The sequence below is a fragment of the Phodopus roborovskii genome, unplaced genomic scaffold, assembly GCF_943737965.1.
Source record: "Phodopus roborovskii unplaced genomic scaffold, PHOROB, whole genome shotgun sequence".
Taxonomy (NCBI): Eukaryota; Metazoa; Chordata; class Mammalia; order Rodentia; family Cricetidae; genus Phodopus; species Phodopus roborovskii.
The window spans coordinates 9,991,620-10,012,124 of NW_026126480.1; the positions used below are offsets into that span (position 1 = coordinate 9,991,620).

Sequence of the window (20,505 nt, forward strand, 5' to 3'; positions counted from 1 at the left end):
ATTGCATTGTATCCATATTGCTTTCAACAGTCCTAACCCAGCTTCTGCCACGCCCGTGAATTCCTAGCTCTACCGATCTGCACCTCCTGGCATCTCTGCTCCAGCCACCGTGTCTGTGGCCTGCCTGTAACTGCCTCCTCTCCCCTGAAACAGGACATGGGCCTGAGCTGATGGGCTGAGGCTTAGTTCCTAGGGGCTCCTGCACTACCCTGTCAAGAACACTACAGCGTCATGATCAGAGGACTTGTGCATCTCCCCAGTTGCTGGAAGGCTTTTCCAGAAGAGGGACTGTGCCTCTCCAAGAGCAGGGCTCAGCAGAGTCAGTCCCACATAGATGTGCAATAGGGAACCTGAATGGTTCCATGGAGCTCACCAGGCCACCAGCAAAGCCAGCCTCATCTGGGACTCCTAAGTCCTTCCTTGCTCATCCCTCTGATCTCACTGTCCCTTCCCTCCTCACCCCTCACCCCCCATGGGGGGGAGATAAAATAGACAGACACAGGCCTTTCTAGAGTGGCAGTTAATGTTTATTCTGAGACGATAACATGCCCTTGACCCCAGGGCACAGTGACCTGGAGGAGTGAAGGCCAGGTCCTGGTGGTCCATATAATGTAGTCTGCAGGGTTGACCCCCTGCAACTGGCACACTATGGGGCCTTCTGGGCGCACAGGGTGAATAAAGCCACTGTTCCCCCTGCTCCACACCATCCTCGCCTGTCTAGTCCTCAAGGTTTCCTGGGGACCAGAGGTCCCTGCACAGCCAGGAGCCAGCCTGGCCTAGCTTAAGAGGGAGGAAGCAAGGACAGGGCTGCTGGCCCAGTTCTGCTGGACGTGGGAGGCAGTGGCGAACTGCCGGGAGAAGCATATACAAGTTTGCTACTTGGTCCTGGTTTGCCCTGTGCCTCGGGGGATATGGCTGAGCTAAGACCCACATGTCGGGCCCTGAGACCGATGGCACAGCAGCCGCGGACTCTTCCATTTCCGACTGCACTTTGTTTTCAATAGCCATTGAGAAGTGATTGTGTGAACTGTGGAGTATACGATATAGAGACACACAGGAAGTGGTGTGTGTGACCTTGCTCTCAGTCTTGGAAGAGTCCCCACAAATCGGAGTCACCAGCCTCACGCTGCAGAGGGAGGAACTGAGGCACAGGAGGTTTAAGGGACTTGCTCCTGGTGGCATGCACAATCCCAGGCCCAGGCCTAGGTCTTTGGAGGGAAAGCCCCAATCATGCAGGAGGATTCCTATTGTGTTTATTTCAGTGTCTAGCCCTTCCCATGGTCCAGGACCCAGGCTAGGAGCGGAGCTACCACGGAGCAAGATGGCAGTCAGAATCCAGCACCTCCAGCCAGGAAGAGGACCCCACAGGAGGGGCTGGAGACAAAAAGTCACATCCCCAAAAGGAATTGCTGCTGTTGACCTAACTACTTTATCTACTAAGTCTGGTCTGGAAGCATAAGTAGGGAGGGCACAGAAGGGAGCCCAGGAGCCACAGCACCACTACTGAACAAGAATCCCTCAGAGATGCAGTCTGCAACCAGCCTGAGGATACCCAGGAACGAACATGCTCATCTCCATCTTGCTCTGAGACTTCTCTGAGAAGGTCCCACTTCACCCTTGCCCTTTCATGCTCAATGTCAAAAGGAAAGCAGAGGACCAACAGAATTAGTTTTAAAAAGAACAATGGGTAGGACAGACTTCACCTTACACTGAGATTTTTTTTTTTAATGCTAACACTACCAAATGTTGAGGACAGAGTGTAACATTGGTGGTCTGGGCAGCAAGAGCATGGTGGCATCCTTGGCTGTCTGGGAGATGCTGGTGGAGAGGCCTCTGGTCAGAAGAGGCAAGTCCCTGCCTATGACACCCAACAGATGACATAACCCTGAAGGCCTGGCATCACCCACCCTAGAATCCTGTCTTCTAAGAAAATCCCAGGGTCTTTCAATAGGCAGCATTATGTCCCCCTAGGGTCTCCTTCCAACACCACAAGCAGAGATTGGGAAGTAACACTTTCTCACCAGCGTGGCCACAGCTCTTTGGGAGATGGGAGTGAAGTCAGGGGGTGTCTGCCCCCGAGATGACTTGAGGATGAGGAGACCTGGGGCAGCTCTTTGCGCTAATTGGACAAATCTATGTTGAATAACTAAATGGATATGAGTGGGGCATTAGACAATGAGCAAATGTCTCCTGCATACTTCCCAGCAGATGCCCACTGAGGGGTCTTTCAAGATGGCTCAAGAAGTGAGGTGTAGTGGGACTGGAGCTGTAGCTCAGCTGATAGAATGCTTGCCTAGCATACACAAAGCCCTAGGTTCAATATCCAGCACCATACAAACTGGTGTGGTGGTGCATGCCTATAATCTCAACACGGTGAAAGTGGAGGCAGGAAGATAAGTCGATTAAGGTCACCAAAAACTATATAGCAAGGACATGGGGGGGGGGCTAGGAAACAAGGGGAGGGAAGGGGCTTGGGACATGGCAGTTTTTGTGTAAACAAGTGACATCTTGGCACTCCTCGGCAGGTGGCAGGGCCTGGGGGAAATGTTGCCAACAGACAGCCCCTTAGCAGCAGTGCCCACTGGCTAGAGAGCTACTTGAAATCTTAGGCAAGAAAACGTTCTCCAAACACTGAGGTTCAGAGAGGGGCGGGGCTCTCCTCAGGTCACACAGTGGGTCAGTGAAGAGTGGGGAAAGGGCCCCAGAATCTGGTTCCCGGGCTGGTCCCAGGCCAGGTGGGGACATGCAAGTAGTGGTGAGAGCTAGCAGGGCCAGGCAGGTGGCCGGTGTCACACAGCCCTGAGAGAGGCACTGCTAAGGATGCGCACGGCTATGGTCCCTGGCAAGTCTCTGGGCTGCCGACTGCGGTCCTGGAGGTGGAGGGTGTGGAGGGCCTGCAGGTCATCCGGGTTAGTCTTTAGGCACACCTGGCCCAGGAATTCATCCTTCAGGAGGCGGCGATTCCAAATCTGAGAGGAGACAGTGGGTGGGGGAGGGGTGTGTCCAAGACCAGGGATCTAGCCTATGGCAGGTGGGGAGTGAGGGCAGGGCCCAGAAGCCTCTTCCATCAATACAAACCCAATCAGGGAGAAGCTGGTGTCCTGGACTGAGGGATGTCCTCTTCAAGAGCCGAGGGCTCCTGTCAAAGTCCAACCTCTCACTACTAGTAAACTTGTACTTGTACTTGACCTAGTTCTGCCCCCACAGCCCCTTTTTCTTTTGTTTGTTTGAAACAAGGTTTCACTGTGTAGTTCTTGCTAGCCTGGAACTTGCTCTGCAGATCAGGCCAGCCCCAAACTCATAGAGTTCTATCCATGTCTGATTCCTGAGTGCTGAGATTAAACATGTGTGCCACCACACTCAACACCTCATTTTTAATATTCAGGTTGAATCACCTGCCCCTAAGGGTCCTTCCAGCCTCAATAACTACCAGTCTGTGATTTGACCCAGTGGGGCCCAGTGTTAAGAACACTTGGAAAATCTGGTAACTCCCCTGGGGTGCTACACATTTGTTTACAGATGGTTTCTCACCCAGAGAGAGGTTTCTCTGGGCCTGGGGGACAAAGGGCTTCCTGGTAACGAGCTCAGCCAAGGTGGCCTGAGAGAAAGGCGCTGTGCCCAAGGACACTGACATTAGGATTCCCTCCTCATGGCTGTTAGGAAACAGCCACAAGCTACACGTGATCTCAGTGTCACTTTCCCAAGTAGGTCCACTGGTGGGAGCTATGAGGAATAGTGATCATGATTTGGACCCCAGACTCCAGCTGGAAGACCAACCTTGCTGCCTCTCAGATCCAGATTTAATGGGGGGGGGTGACTAAAGCTAACACCAGTGGGTCCTTGTGGAAGGCTCTTCTTCCCTGGACCCCACCCCTTGGAGTGGGAGGCCATGGGAGGGGACAACAGGATAGGCTTGTGAGAGGGTCTCACCTGCACGGTGATGGGCTGAGCCAGCTTCTTTTGATAGAAGATGCCTTTCACATTGTACTCTGGTGTCGAGGTCCCTTTCTGCACAGTTGAGCGAACCTTTTCGCCCTCACACTTGATGATCACATATGAGTTTGCCCCTGGAGAAAGGATGGGGGTGCTGGGGTGAGGATGGGGCTGGTGCAAAGCCTAATGGGACAGGTGTCTGGGAGGGGACATGCCAACCTGGGTCTTAGTCACAGGGGAGACAAGAGCCTGATCAACCTTCCAGACTGGAGTCTTCTACCTTCTAGGGCCAGGCAGAGGAAGGGGTGCTGGTGGCCTCTGGCCTGTAGTCCTTGCCCATTTTTCCTTGTACACAGGTTTCACACCTCAGCACCTTGGCTAGAGAAAGGCCTGCTCCCCAGGAAACCTTCCTGAACCCCCAGTGTCTACCTGATGTCCCCACAAGATGGAGGCTCCTAGAAGCTCACATCACCCCCTGGATGGCCGGGCCTGCTGAGTGAGTTCTGTAGGCGCTGCGGTCTGTGTTGAAGGAGACAGGGCCTGAGGTAATCTCTGGATGAGCTCACCTGTTGCGGAGCCCTTGAGGCCAGCAGCCTGTAGGACATGGACCTGGGTCACTTGCTGGGGGTAGCCACACAGACAGCTCCAACAGGTATGAGGGGGCTCATCCAGGCGCAGCTCCCTGACACAGGGCAGGGTAGGGGGACAGACAGGTGGGGGAAGATGTGAAGACAGGTTCAAAGTAAGGAGCACTATTTACTGCAGACATTCATGTAATTCTTAGCCAAACCTCATAGCACACCCAACCATCCACAGCCACAGGCTTCCAGCCTCTCTGTGCCCCAACCCAGGGGTCCTATCCTCCTGGAGGGACCACAGTGCACTTAGCATTTCCTGCATACCACATTCTCTGCTGGGCATTATAGATATTATTTCTCATCCTCAAAATGGTTTTAGTAGCCTACTGCCCCCCCAAGCCAGTCTCTATGGGGCAGGTGACAGTGGTAACAAGACCCACCCTAAAATCCAGGCGGGTGGGTGGCTCAGCCCATACTATTACAGACAGCATGGTTGGACCCTCTTATCTACAAAGTGGAGTGGGGTAGGCCTTCCATTTGGGTGTGGGAAGATAATAAAATAAGTGAAAGCCACTTTATAAAGGGAATCACTGCTCCTAGTCAGGACCAAGAGAAGCTGGGCAGGCAAGCAGGGGAGGAGAGAGGCAAGGGATGCCCATCTCTAAGGATGTCAGTGCCTAAGCACCGTGCCTTGAGCAGACACAGACAGGCTAGGGCTGTGGATTCCACTAGGCCCGGCATGGACTGTACTATCCCCAGCCCCAGCCCCACACACCGGCAGTTGGAGGGTACATCTGTGAAGACTCGGAGCAGGAACTCGCCAGTGTGGCCTGGCTCAAAGGTGGTAGGGATGATGACATAGCGGCCCTCTGGCTGCTCTGTCCGCAAGAAAACGCTACGCGAGTTGATATAGATGGAGCTGGCAGCCTTATGCTGTAGGCTGTGCATTCGGTACTGGCGGTTCTCTTCCACCTGTGTGAAGACAGGAGATGAGCCACACAGCCCAGCATCATGGAAGGGTCTGTTGGATTGGGTGTCCATGGCCTACTGGAGTTGGACCTTCTCTTCACAGTGATGATAATCTAGTGATGATGTCATTAGACATGCTTTAGACTGCTCAATTCGCTGGTCTCAAGAAAAATTATTTACAAGTTGGGGTGGGTGATAATTTAAAAGTGGGGGGGTAATCCCAATGACCCTACACATTCTTTTTTTTAATTTAACTTTATTTTCATATGTGTATATATGATGGGGGATATACATGCTACAACACACATGCATTGGTCAGAGGGCAACTTTGTGGGGTTCTATTCTTCCACCTTTACATTCAGGGATCAAACTCATATCATCAGGCATTGGTCTATGGGTCTCACCTTATAGATGTCAAAGCCAATAGCCAGGTTCTCGCCTTTGCCTTCTCTGCGAGTTGAACGCTTGGGCCGCTGCTGAATGCAGATCAGTACTTCATCTTCTGGCTTCTTGACTTCAAATATGTACTGCAGGTATGGCCATGAAAAGAGAGCCATGGCAAGACCCAGTCAGCTTCCTGGGCTCCCAAAAGCCTGGACTCCAGGGATAAGCCTCAGCCATGTTGGCAGCACGAGCTTGGGCCACCCCCCCCCCATTACCACCCCCATCAGCTCTCCAAGTCTGTGACTCCTCTGGGAGATGAGCCTATTGACTCATACAGTGGCCACCCTGCCTGAAGACTGGGAGAGCTCAATGAGCTGGTAAGTGCTCACTCAGGGCCTGACACACAGTTGGTGCTCAATAAGGATGCATTGAGTCTAAGGACTAAGCACATGGACTAAGGCTGAGGAAGCTGCTGGGGAGAGTTCAGGGGGTGGTGCACAGTCTAGCCACATTTCCTGGGAATAGCCAAATGACCTTACTGTGAAAACAAGGGACCTAACTTTGGCCTCTAACTGTACCTGAGACTCTGGACAAATACTTCTAAGTTCCCGAGAGCCAGTGTTCTCGTTGTGACCATGTACAGGGCAGACAATGATACTGGGACATTCCTGAACCCTAACCCCTAACTCTAAACCCTAATCCTGAGCTGGAGTAATGGTCCAGCTGTTAAGAGCATTGCCTGCTCTTTCCAGAGGTCCTGAGTTCAATTCCCAACAACCACATGGAAGCTCACAACTACCTGTAATGAGATCTGGTGCCCTCTTCTGGCCTACAGGGGTACATGCAGATAGAACACTGTACATAATAAATAAATGAATCTAAAAAAAAAAAGCAACAAATAAACTGGGACATCATGACTCCAGAAGTGTCCACCAGGCCCTGTCACTGCACAAATAGTCATAATGAGGCTCAAAGACAGTCAGGGATACTCCTGAGTGATGCAAAGGCCCCTGGCAGGACAGTGATGAGGTCTCACTGCAGGGTGTGGCAGGGTGTGGTCCTTGCATATGCCCACCTGTGGGTTCTGGAAGAAAGTGTCCTTGTTGTTAATGCAGCCTCCACTGCGGTTCTGCTGTGGGTTCTCATGTCTCGTCCAGGCGCCCCGCAGCTGGGCCTCCTCCCATGTCTTATGGATGCTCAGGTAGGATGTGTTAATCAGACGGCACTTAATGATGTCGGTAAAGTACTGACACACGTCCTCGAAGGTCATCCTGTGTGCAGGAAGGCACTGAGCTGGGTGAACCCCATGATGCCCTTAACCATAGCTCCACAGAAGCAAGCTGTATACAATACCACCAAGACCCCAATCTCTCTTGGGCCTCAATTTCCCCATTTGTAAAATGGGGATGAACCTACCAGCAGTTGCCTGTCTCACAGGGCTGGTGGGGGAGTGAGCAAAATGAAATCGTGCAGCACTGTTTCCAACACACAGAGCAGCTGGCGTGCTGGCTGTGACAGCTGTTCAGTGTTAATGACCAGTGTGCACATTGTAAGATTGTTCTGCAATGCATGGCATGCACAAGGAGGTCAGAGGACAACCTATCGGAGGTGGGTCTCTTCTTCTACCATGTGGGTCCCAGGAACTGAAGTGAGGTCCTCAGGACTGACAGAAAGTGCCTTCTTATCGGTCCCGCTGTGTACATCATCTATAGTCTGTTGATACCCATTATCTTCCATAGCAGCTGTAAAGCCTGAATCAACTGGTGTAGGCACCCCTCTCCCCATGGTAAGCATGAGACAGTGACCAGGCCGTAGCCAGGCACACCCTAAAGAGCATGGGCAGGGCCAGGAGAAGTGCATGGTATGAATATGCATCAGAAGGGCCTTTAAGCAGCCATCTCCATGGAGGAGTAATGTTATTGTTTTAACTCAACTGACTCCTAAATCAGACAGCAATGCAGATTGGAGGGCTTGGCTGGCCTCCCACACACCTGCAGAAGGGGGCTTCATTAAGATACTAGTATCACTGTCATCTGATCCTGTTTGGCCTGGGGTCTGCATGGCATCTACCTCACACTGAGTACCTTGCGCCTTCCCCTCCCATAGAAAGCTGACTCTCTTATCAAGTGTGCTATGAAGAACAGCACTGCACCGGAACAGAGTCCAGACAGAAAGATGATGGAATGGATTCAAGGAGGGTTAGGGCTTTAAGAAAATAAATGGATTCAAGGGATGCACGTAGGGGAATGTGTACAAAGGAAGGAATGGATACAGGAGAATGGAACAGGTATGGGGGATAGATACAGGGGAATGAAGAGGTACAGGGGGCTGGATGAGGGGATGGATATAGGAAATGACTGGATTTATGAATAAATAGGAACAGATAAAGGAATATATACAGAAGAATGAATGTATGCAGGGGGATGAGTAGGTGCAGGAGGTGCATACAACAGGGTGGATGGAGAGAATGGATGTGAGGAATAGGTACAGAGTGATGGATTCAGAGGAATATGGGTTCACCAAATGGATGTAGGGATGTGAGAGGTACAGGGAAGGACCGACCACAGGGGATGGGTACAGAGGAATGGATGCAGGGGAAAGATGTAGGAAACAGATACAGATGACTGAATATAGGGGGATGGACCAGGGATGGACGCAGGGTGAACACTGGGAAACAAGTGCTGGGAATAGATACAGAAGGTTGGATGGGGGAGATGGATGCCCTGCGGTGACTGTCTGCTGGCTGTGTTCTGCTTGCTGGGACTAGCCTGGGAGTCAGAACAGTTCCAGTGTCCCTCAGGTGTGCAGATGGACACGGGGTAAGAGGACCCATCACTGCACAGAGGAGGAAACAGGTGGGAGGGGCAGTGATTTTTCCAAGGCTGCACAGCAAACTGGTGATGACTATGGAGCCTTGGCTCCCGGCTCCTGGTCACATGCTTCCTGCCAGGCCCCAGGAAGTTCCGCCTCAGCCCAAACTCAGAATAAGAGAGCGCTCACCAAAACTCGCCATCGTCCTGCACAGTCACGCCCATCTTCTCCCGCTCACTCTTGCTCACTTTCTTCCACTCCTTTGAGCTGGGATGTGAGTATCAGACGGAAACAGCATAAGAGGAATGGCCTGCCAGGACCACCTCCCCAAGAGACAGCGCTGGGCAAAGCAGTGTGGTTGTCACACCCAACCAACCCAGCTCCAAGAAGACTCCATTCCCTCCCACTGGAGACTGGTCTGTCCTTGTGCCAGGGTTGGCAAGTCAGGGAGCAGAGCGCCATTCAGAGAGCTAGTGGCCTCCCTCCTCACAGGTCAAGGTCAGTTCACCCTCCTCCAGGCCACTGTCCTTGATGACCCCAACCCCAGACGCCACTCCCCCAAACCCTGCAAGGCCCAATCCAGAGTTTCGGTCTTTGTCCTCGCCTCTGTGCCTGTACCCACTCACGTGTCGCTCCAGGGCCCGTTCCACTCCCGCTCGCCCCACGGGTTCCTCAGGCGGATCATGTCCAGCTTCTCTGACTTGAAGAAGGCCAGCAAGCCGCGGCCCAGGCGCACCTTGCGCACATCAGTGACAGCATATGCATGGCCCTTCACCAGGCCACATGCCAGGCGGGCCTCCATGTCAGCTGCTGTCACAGCCTGCAAGAGGACAAAGGTGCTCAGACAGGAGGGAAATGCTGGAATCCAAACTAAGGCACTGGAGCTAGACTAAGGAGCCACATCGCCCCCTTCAGATAGGGATGGTAATTGCGTCACACAGAAAGAGAACTTTGCTAAGAAGGGGTCAGAACCCCAGGGGACCAACCACCTGCAGATGCCATCCCAGAGTGTGCTGGTGCCAACTTGCCCCCCTGAAGCTGATTGCTATATAGTTACAATTTTTCAAGGCTCAATGCATAGGCCCAAGTAGCCTAGAATTCTCTTTTTAGACCAGGCTGAATTTGAACTTGGGGCAATCCTCCTGTGTATGTCTCACAAGTCCCAAGTACTGCGATTATGGATGTACAGCACCATGCCTGGGGGTAATACTCAGGAATTTTAAGAGCTGTTTGTGAGATCATGGACAATAGGAAACCAGGCACAGGTTTCAAACCCTTCCTCCACCTGAACCCAGCTATCTCCCACCAGTGACTGCCCGCCCAGAGGGACCTCTCAAAGGCCAGCTTTAGGCTACCAGCCCTAGGGGCCCCCTGCCCTCTTCCAGCTTCCCTTTAGCTTTTGACACCATACCATATGTCTTGGCACTGTGCCTCAATGACAGGGATACCAGCACCCAAAGGATTCTGAGGGGGGTCTGGAAGGTGCTAGGGGCATTGCAAGGTGCAGGGCGGGTTAAGGCTAGATTTGCATTGCTGCTCAGCACGGGGGATGGGGAACTGTGCTCTCCAACTGCTATGTCCCCCATAGGGTCAAGGGTCAGTGTGATGAGCTAGCCTGGGCCAGACTCAGCCGCACTCCCTCCCACCCCAACTCTGCCCTGCACTCTACCTTGATGGAGGCACTGATGAGGCCACCTCTGCTGTGCACCTTCAGCACCCGTTCAAAGAGCTGATTCCTCTTGGCCTCATCGTTGGCGAAGTCCCCCTCGGTCAGGTCGATGGGTTCGGAAACACCACCTGTGAAATCTACTAGTGCGTCTGCCGTGTTGCCTCCATCCAGGGCCTGGTAACAGCCTGCCAGCCTGGGGAACAAAGGCAGGGAATTCCCAGTTCAGGCTCCCAGGCACGTCTAAATCTTTGGCCTCATACAGGAGCTCTCTGAAGCTTAGAAACCAAGCCAAGTGCTACGGTCTCACAGCAAGCCACAGCACAGCCAACAATGGAGCCAACAACTCCCAGGCACATTCTGTCCAACCGAACGCCACCAGTGTAGGACACAGATTCCCAACAATTCTGCATAAATAATACAATTCATAATGATAACAATGTACAACTCCAAGGAACTGGCTTTAAAAAGAAATGCTGTATCTATGCTCTGGAACATTCTAGAAAGTATTGGAAAAGAACCTTTGGGGTAGGGGAAAACGCTAGTGTTTGTTTGTTATGTTTGAAAAAGCAGTACAGCTAGATTCCAGTTATGTTTTGAGGGGTAAGTAATAATTCCTTAGAATAGCTTCTGGCCTGGAGAGATGAACTGTATGTGGAATTGGGAGCTCTGTATCGGTGTCCTTTGAGGGAACTTTAAAAAGCGATCGAAGCATCTGGTATGTGTGACACAGTGAATATGAACATGAGCAGCAGAAAGACACACAGCACGGAAACCCTCAGTATTATACACTGCAAAGGCAAACCCACAAATCAGTGCCACGCTGTATCAAAGATGTTAAAAGAAGCTGGCCTATAACCTCAGCACAGGGACTGGGAGCTCAAGGCCAGCTTCTGATACGGAGAGTTTGAGGAGAGCCTGCACGAGAGCCTGTCTCACTACAACAAAAATGATACTGAAAGAACTGTCCTTGATAGAGGAAAGGGGTGGGGGTGGGATAAAAGCGGTAGCTGGAGGTACAGATGCTAACCGTAGTGATGTCTAAAGCAAGAAGAGATGTGACCTTCCCCGTTTTCTATACTTTTTGGATTTGCTCTAAAAGGTACATGCTCGTTCACAACTTAAAAAAGCAAGTAAGAACTGGGGAGGCGGTTCAGTGGTTAAAGCGATTGTAAGGAAAGTGTGAGGGCTAGAGTTCAAATCCCCAGAAACCATGTAAATGCAAGTGGATATGGGGGCCCACCTGTGATTCTAGCCATGGCAGACAGAGATGGGATCCTGAGAACAAGATGGCTAGCAAGACTAAGCCACATCAGTGAGCTCTGGGTTTGACTGAGAGACTCGGCCTTAGTGAGTAAAGTGTAAGAGCGAGCCAGGATGTTTCCAGCACTGACCTTAGGACTCCACAGGCACATGCACATACATACACATGCATGCACACATACCCATGCATGAGTGTACAAGTATGTCACCACATATGAAAAAAATGTGCCTACGTACAACACACACACACACACACACACACACACACACACACACACACACACACACACACGGGGGGGAATAAAAATTAAAAATAAACAAAAAAATTAAAAGCAAGCATGAAATAGTGCATAGTACAGCCACTATGGAGAGTCCCTTAAAAAGTCCCATCTTGAACCGTCACACGACACCGAAGTTTCACTGCTAGGAAACACTGGGAAAGCAGAGATGCAGACATCTGAATGGCCATGATGGCAGTGGCACTATTCACAGCAGCGGAGAGGAGGGCGCTGCCCAGCTGTCCATCTGCAATCAGAAACTGTGTGACTGAGAGCGCCTGTGGAATAGTGTTCAGCCATGAACACAGCCAGACCTTGCAAATAGCATGCTGAGTAAAAGAGGCCGGACCCAGAGGAACAGATAGCGTAGGATTCCCGGAATATGAGGTGCCCAGGGTAGGTAGATTCATAGGTGAGAAGAGCAGGAGTTCACCAGGCTACAGGGACAGAAAAGGGGAGTTACTGATTAACGGGGAAGTATCCCTGCTGGAGGGGGGTGTGAAAAGGTTTTGGATATAGGCAATTGTGACCACACTGTGGGCTGTAGTTACTGGACAATGAATTGGTGATTGGTGGCTTAGTGAGAAGTGCTGTGTGTGTGTGTGTGTGTGTGTGTGTGTGTGTGTGTGTGTGTGATATATATATATATATATATATATATATATAAAATCAATAAAACTTTATTTAAAAAAAAAAACAAACAAACCAAGAGCTGGCACTGTAGCTCAGTGGTGGAGTGCTTGCCTAGCCAGTATGAGACCCTCCACCGCAGCTCCACCAATGGCAGCGGAAACACACTGGCCACCAAGGGACTGGCTCTGCTTTCTTAAGGTTAAATTCTCAGGTATTTTTCTAGTTTGTTTTTCCTTTTCTTTCCTCTCTTACATGTAGGCTCTTGAACTCAATGTCTTGTGATTCCTCCCACACTCTCTGCCACCTCCCACCCCATCACACATCCTCCAAAAGCCTAGGAAGAGGCTTCTTCCGCACTGGCTGGAACCAGCTGGCATTCCTGCCCCCAAATGTCCCACTCCTCAGCACAGCTTTTCTGGTTCTCATTCTGGTCCAGGTCCTACAAGAGGAAGACAGGCATCTGGCCCATGGTCCACCATCCCGACCGGATATCAGGTGCCAAATCCCAGGAAAGGTCTCCAGAGGGATTTGGCAGTGTGCACTTGAGGGTAAGATCTACTGCCATAAACATGAGTGTCAGCCCTGCTCCAAATGCTGCAGGATGCCTGCCTGGGCCCCATCTTCTCCAAGTTCTTCCCCTCATAGTTCAGGTTTCCACTCTACCCATAACAGACCTAGCAGGTAAGCCCAGAGACCTAGGCTCTGACCATGCTGTAGACACCAGTCCCTCTCCTCTCTATGACAGGAGCCTTTCCTAAGGGCCCATGGAGCCCAGTAACAGCTCACATTGGCCTAGCAACTCAGTCTGGTCATCCCACCTGGTGATCCCACCCAGACAGCTCCACCTGGTCAACCCACCTGGCCACCCCGCCTGGCCACACCTACTTGGCATAGGCCTTCTCCACCAGGGCACACCAGAACTCATTTCTGGAGTTGGAGTGGCAGTAAATAAGCTGGTTGTTGACTGTGGGCAGCCGGTCATCGATGACCACATCCACCCACTCCCCGAAGCGCCAGAATTGGAAATGGAAGATGCCAGCATAGGCATCAGGGTTCTCAGGGTCCCATTCCTGCTCCTTCCAGTCTGGGATGACCTAGGTAGGGAAAATGGAGACAAGATGAGGGCATTGAGAAGCATCTGGATCCTGAGGAAAAGGGGGCACGTATCCCCCAAAGAATCAGGAGTATTGTGTTCCATCCCATCACTGCATGGACACCATGGGACTTGTGAGCACTTGGGATTTTGATTCCATGTCTGTCAGAGCCAGAGACTGGGGCCTCTTCTAGCCACAGTGTTGCACGATCCCACAGGCTTCCCTTCCTCCATCCCTCTTCACATCTGCTCCATCCCCAGCCATCCAGGCCAGCCCCACATGGAAACCAGCAGCCAGGCCAGACTCCTCACTGTCCCCTCTCCACCTAAGTAGGTCCTCCCGGCTCCTGCCTTCCCACTAGCACCACCTTGACCCTCATCACCATCTCTGGCTTCCAGACACTGTAACAGCACTGACACCCACAGTCACCCTGGCCCCACTCAGCAGCAAACTGACAAAATGATGTCACTGCCCTAAGGTGCCTCCCACCTCACTTCTTTACCTGCCTATGGTCCAGTCCAGCCCCCTGCCCTCATTCCTCACATCCTTCCTTCAGTGCAGTGGCCACCTTGTTGTCTAGGAAGCCCTCCTTAACTCTAAACCCCCACCCCTCAGTCTCTGGGCCAAGCACATGTCTAAAACCCATGCTTTCAATGGGTTAATATATCAAGTGCCCATGCTGTGCTTCATTCAAGGTCTGATGCTGTGAAGGTTCATCTCCCATGGACAGAGTTCCTTGTCTGCCTTACATCCACCTGGCCCAGGCGCATGTGTTCTACACATAAGTTGACTGAACGAATAAACTCGCAGACACCCATTCAGAGTGTCATTCTAGTATTTGTGGGAGCATCTTACGAATGCCTGGCACAAATAGGTCAATGTAATTTCCACAGTGGCTCCATGAAGAGATTGCTATTACCTATCTCAGCTTGACAGGTGAGAAAATTAATGCTCAGAGAAGGCAAGTCATTCACCCAGAGTTGCAGAGTTTGGAAAATAACAACAATAAAAGCACATGGTCCATGGAGGCAGGTAGATCCGGCTTTGAGGCTAAGATTCAATCCCAGGCCTGTGTTTGCCGACGAGTTATTTAGCAATATGAACCACCGTGTGGGCCCTGGATTGTGTCAGACCCTGAGGACCAACAAGACCAGACATAGTGCATTCCCTCAAGAAGCCTTGAGTCTGGTAGGAGAGGAAGGCACAAAAGCACAAAAGCACCCATGGGTTGGTGGGGTAGGAGGATAGGGAGTACCCTGGAGCTGCCACAGCTCTGGGAAGATGTCCTAGAAGCTGGCATAATTGTCTTCCAAGGACCTGAGGACAAATGGAGGTCATCTGAACAGCAGGAGGCATGCAGGGAAGGGAGACACTTCAGCCCTCCATGTCAGGGTGACCAGCTCATCATATCTGCTACATATGAACACAGCACAGCTGAGCCCCTCCTGGAACACAGGCAGTTCCTTCTAGAAGAAAGTCACCCTGACTCAGACAGCAGAGCCCAGGCACACAGGCTGGGTTGGCACACCGCTGCTGTTTAACTGAGAGGCTTTGCTGGTCGGAGCCTCCGCCCTCACACTCATTAGGGATGAGTTGTTTACATGACTTACACTACATGACTTACACTATCAACGGAGATACAAGCAAAGGAGAGTAGTCTCTAGTGAGATGAAGATGTCAACTCTGGGGAGAGGTGCTACTACCCCTCCTCTGGAAGGAGCCCCGTGAAGTGCCAGGCACAGGGCAGCTGTTTACTGTGGCGCCCCCACCTCATAGCGATGCAGGACGGTGCCCTGGGAAGTTGCTGGTGGAGGCTGCCATAAGCAAGGTTCTAACATAGGTTTAACAACTTTGGCCCAGGCCTGTAAGCAGGCATGGTCCAGTATCGCCAGCTGCTTCCTTTCCTCTCCTTACCTCTGCCTACACCCAACTCTGTGACCTTTTGAAATAAAAGCTCCCAAGCTGACCTCTACCCCAACCCCTTGCACTGCCTCCCTAGCTTTCTTTGAAGGCAGAACACCGGGTAAAAATGGGACCTACACAAGGTGGGGTCATCCCACTGCACAGATGGGAAAGCTGAGGACCAGAGAAACTACCCAAGGATACCGAATCATACCCAATGGCAGAAAGCCACGCCCAAGGCCCCTCCCCTAAGACTCTGCACTGGGAGCTCTGGACTGTGAGGGAAGGGAGGAAAAGGAGCCCTCAAAGGGCATGGGGAGGTATGCTGGGACCTGGGAGGATCATTAGTCAAGCGCAGGGCTTGGCCCTGAGCCTAGTGTGGCCCAAGAAGCAGCTAATGAGGCTCCAGGGCCAGAAATCCAGAGTCAGGATCCCTGGAGGCCTCAGTTTCCCCTCCTGCATCATAGCCACTAGAACTGGCATGGGGTGGGTTCCACAGTGGCTGCTCTGATGCCTGCTGGGCAGTGAGGGCGGGAGGAGGTCATCCAAGCACATCTACCCACATGCCACATCCGGCTATGTCACAAGTCAAGGAAGTCCCCAGCCTCCCTATCTAGGCCAAAAGCTTCCACAAACAGCCCCACCTGAGTGAGATTTAGGAAGGGAATGGCGATGTACTGAACACAGTGAACATGTTCAAGTTCATGAGGTCATAGATAAATAACCGTCACTACCAGAGACCCACAACCCAGCGCTAGGATTTTATGCCCACATCCATTAATCTATCAATGGCTTCAAAGTAAAAGTGGGATTGTTTCCAGATGGAGACCCTCTTCCCTTGCTGTTTGGTCGCCCTCTGGTCAGCTATGAAGAGAAAGGCAGGGTAGTGTTTCATTCTTTCTCTTACATTTGTAAGAGTTAATGTGTATGGGTATGTTGCCTGTATGAATGCTTGTGTACTTCTTGTATGCCCAGTGACTGCAGACGTCAGGAGGTACAGACAGCGGTGAGCCACCACGTGGGTGCTGGGAATTGAATTCAGGCTCTCTGGAAGAGCAACTAGCGCTCTTAACTGCTGAGCCGTCTCTCCAGCCCTATAACTACACATCTTTTAAACAATTCCTTCTATGGAACCATATCCATCAACATCTGCGGATGAACTGATGTGGGGAGGTAAGAGGAGTACAGATGCAGTAAGACAGGGTGGCTTTGTCACCGGGGACACCGCAGCATGAGCTGGCAGTGGCAACCTGCTGATCTTCTCACTTCATGCCCCGACATTTCTTCCTTGTAGAACCTACAGAAATCTACTATGATTGCACAGCACCTCATGATGCCTCGTGGCATGTCCTGTGTGCCTGGCTCTACCTGCACTCCCCATCCTTTATCCCTGAGAGCTAACCCTTGGCAGCTGGGCAGCCCCTCGTGGCTCCCCAGCACTAGTCTCTTTCCTCACCCACTTGGAGGAATTTCCTTAATGGGGCCACAGCCAAATGTGGTTCCTGCTCAGATCCCTAGCACCCAATACAGAGCCTGGCTCAGCACTGACGCTGGCTGGAAAATGTGAATGCTGGTCAGAGTGAGGCCCCTGAGCTCCCTGGTCCCACCTCCAGGGCTGTTACAGTAACAGATGGCCATGAGGGCCTTCACACAATGTAGGGGGCTGTGGTATCTGCAGACATATCAGTCTGAGAACCTAGGGGCAGGGAGGCAGACAGCCTCTGAGAAATCTCCCTCCCAGAGTCATCAAGAACCTCCAACACTACCTGCAGTGGTGTGTGTGTGTGGTGTGTGTGTGTGTGTGTGTGTGTGTGGTGTGTGTGTGTGTGTGTGTGGTGTGTGTGTGTGGTGTGTGTGTGGTGTGTGTGTGTGTGGTGTGTGTGTGTGGTGTGTGTGTGTGTGGTGTGTGTGTGTGTGTGGTGTGTGTGTGGTGTGTGTGTGTGGTGTGTGTGTGGTGTGTGTGTGTGTGGTGTGTGTGGTGTGTGTGTGGTGTGTATGTGTGTATTTGTGTGGTGTGTGTGTGTGTGTGGTGTGTGTATGTGTGTGGTGTGTGTGTGTGGTGTGTATGTGTGTTCCACAGTGCAAAGAGGGTGACCCACAGCACCCTCAGTGTTGAGTTCCCTGGGCACTTCTCACACTAAAGAGCCTGGCTGGAATCCCCCTTGGGCTGCATCTGTCTATGCTGGTTTTGGGGGGTCAAGAGCCCAGGAAAGGTGACACTGCCTAGGACCTATGTGTAGTGTGAGCGAGTGTGAAAGTGTGAAGAAGTGGGGGGCTTTTCGGATCTCTGCCTTAGAGGGCTAACTTAGGACACTTCTGAGCAACGCTGACGAAATGGTGGGGGGTGGGGAGGGGTGGGGTTGGGGTAGGGGGGTTTGCAAGGGGGATTCTGTGTCTCTCCACTAGCAGTGGCCGACTCTGAGATTCCTCAAGTCTCAGCTTCTGACTTTACAGGCCTCAGCTTCCCCAGGAAGTTATGTAGCATCCCTGTGTCCCCAGGACAGTGAGTCCAGAGCTCAGGACGGGCAGCACTGCTCAGGCCACAGTGACTCCTGCTCTGGTCCTCCACTCTCTAGGCATAGCGTGATGGTTAGAGGTCCATTCAGCTGGGACACCTGAGCCTGATTGTAATGAGGGAAAACTCATCCCATTACCACTCCCTGGGGCCACAGAGCCTGACACCTGCCTGTTTCTCCACTACTGCCATCAGCATTGGCCTGCTGTGCATCGCAGGCATCACCCATTACATCTCTGAACCTTAAGTTCTTGTGCAGTGACTAGACCTCCTCCCAGGATGATCCATAGTGTCTGTAGGAGATCACCGACATGCAAGTGACTTCCCGGGTGTTGGCTCCACAGACATTCCGCTTGACTTTCCCAGCACCTGCAAGGGAGGCACCACTGACTACCAGGTAGAAAACAGCTGGGGCCACACAGCTGCTGAGTGGCTTTCAGAACAGGGCTCCAGAGCTACAGACACCGGCTCTCTGCCAGGCAGAGGCTCCAGAACAGCGGGACTCCTCCATCCATGATTCCCAGTGGTTTCCATGGCAAAGGGGGTGTAGCCACTGTATGTGTACACTGTGGGGACAGAGCCAGACCACTGCAGTTCACAGGGGCTGGAAGCTGGATTCCTCTCCTGGACTTTGCCCCCTCTCAGAGGTCAGCTTCAAGGCTGGCAGGATAAAATAGATGGAGGCAGTTTGGGGAGGAGCATGTGGGAACACAGGCTCCTGAGCTGGTGAGGCAGCATAAGGAAATGTCTCTAAATGTGACTCTAAATGTGTCTCTAAATGTGGAGAGAACCCCTGGAGTGCTCTGGAGCTAGAGACATTTGTAAGCTGACCCAGGAAGCCCTCTGACATCTTTCTCTGTAGGAAGCCTAATGTGCTTGGGACCTCAGAAGAGGTGGGAGGACATATTTCCCAAGCCCATCACAGGAGGTCACAATGTGGGATCAAAGGTTCAGGGGCTCAGAGCTCGATTCCCAATCCACCCCTCTATGCCTCAGGATGGAGGCCTCCTTCAATGGGCCTCAGTTGTCCCTATCCAAAAATGGGTGAATAAGGTAGATGATAAGGGCTGGGCCGTGAAGAATCAGTGGGGCTCTAAGGCAACAGTGTGAGGGTCAGAGGAGACAGTTCCTAAGAGATGAAACAAAACCAGGGACTAACTTGGAAGATCAAGCCCAGGAGAGGGTGAGGGTCTCCTAGAGGACACAGCCAAGCAGTGATGAAGGCCAGGTTAAACTGGTGTTAGCCTTGCCCACTCCACTCCCAAGGTCCCTGCCCCAAGTACGGCCTAAGCTTGCTCTTTCATGCCCCAGAGGCTGGGTTGGTCCTCACAGGAGAGCCAGGAGACCTATGACAGGTGAAACCCAGTCCTGATACGGGACCTCAACTCAACCTCATCCCGAAGGCTGGCAGGGTGGAGTTCCTCAGAACTCCAAGGGCCACGGGAAGGCTTCTGAGTGAGCTTGCAGCAAGAGATAACAACTACAGCACAGACGCAACCATACCACACTGCAGAGGTAAGGGCATGCAGTCTTTATTGGGGACATGTGACAGGCACAGCAAAGACACTGAGGTCCCCATAGTGCAACTGGCATGAGTCATATATGAACCAAGGGGTCTCAAGAGCTACAGGGAGAGGCCAGAAAGGAAGATAGAAAGGGAGGGCCCCTGTCTAGGTATGGCTCCCTAGAGTCAGCAGCATCTAGAAGCGCTAGCCAGTGCTTCTGCAAGCATGTGACGGCACAGCCACCAGAGCCAGTGTCACAGCCTAGCTCCTGCCTCCAGAGTCCTGACACTGAGCTGGGGGCTGCCCTCCCGACAACTCACCCACTGAGACAGCTCCTACCTCCAGCTCTTGATGCACTGGTATCTCAGATGGAGGCAGCCTTGAGACAGAGTGTGTGTGTGTGTGTGTGGGGGGGTACTGCTGAGATGCCCCTGGCTATGTTAAGTAGCAGGTGAGGACTCTTCTCAAAGGGAGCTCTCGGCATGTGCAGGGTGAAGGAAAATGAGGCTTAGGGCGGCACCGAATCTGCCGATAGATAACCGTGCCACAGTTTCCCTGTCAATTTGGTGAGTGGGTTGTCCTGATAGCCTCCGAGCCAGTGTTAGGTGTCACATCTGGACACCTCCAAGCCTCTTTACACATCAGGTATCATAACTGCCCCCAAGCCTATCCAAGTGCTTCCACTCCAGTAGAACAGCCAGTAAATGCCCAGAGAGGTGACAGCAGGACATAATGCCCGTGTCCCTGACCAGCAAGGCCAGTTGTACTAACAGGGACATCTGTGTTTCTGTGGAGCCCTGGACCCCACTAACTCAGTTCTCTGCTTCACCATTTGAGCCTCAGTCTCCCAGTTCAGGAAGTCCTGCACCAAGGAGCACTCACCAAGCCCAGGACCCAGTGTCAGCTGCTCAACAATTAAACTAAAGTTAGCCTTATTCATGACAAGTATTAGCCGTTGGGCATAAATCCATACA

At 52.2% G+C, this 20,505-nt stretch overlaps 1 protein-coding gene across 1 annotated transcript in view; it reads right to left on the reverse strand.

The window, feature by feature from the left end:
* Positions 1–2,441: 2,441 nt before the first annotated feature.
* The window catches only part of Capn5 (calpain 5), a 51,308-nt gene continuing 33,244 nt past the window's right edge, over positions 2,442–20,505 (reverse strand). Inside the window, exons 4-13 of the mRNA XM_051192284.1 lie at positions 13,401–13,609; positions 10,345–10,537; positions 9,302–9,495; positions 8,865–8,942; positions 6,940–7,135; positions 5,885–6,007; positions 5,287–5,483; positions 4,500–4,615; positions 3,931–4,067; positions 2,442–2,969 (exon numbers count right to left, since the gene is read on the reverse strand). Coding sequence (XP_051048241.1) covers positions 2,790–2,969; positions 3,931–4,067; positions 4,500–4,615; positions 5,287–5,483; positions 5,885–6,007; positions 6,940–7,135; positions 8,865–8,942; positions 9,302–9,495; positions 10,345–10,537; positions 13,401–13,609 — 1,623 coding nt within the window. The 3' untranslated portion in view covers positions 2,442–2,789. The remainder of the gene's footprint in view (positions 2,970–3,930; positions 4,068–4,499; positions 4,616–5,286; positions 5,484–5,884; positions 6,008–6,939; positions 7,136–8,864; positions 8,943–9,301; positions 9,496–10,344; positions 10,538–13,400; positions 13,610–20,505) is intronic.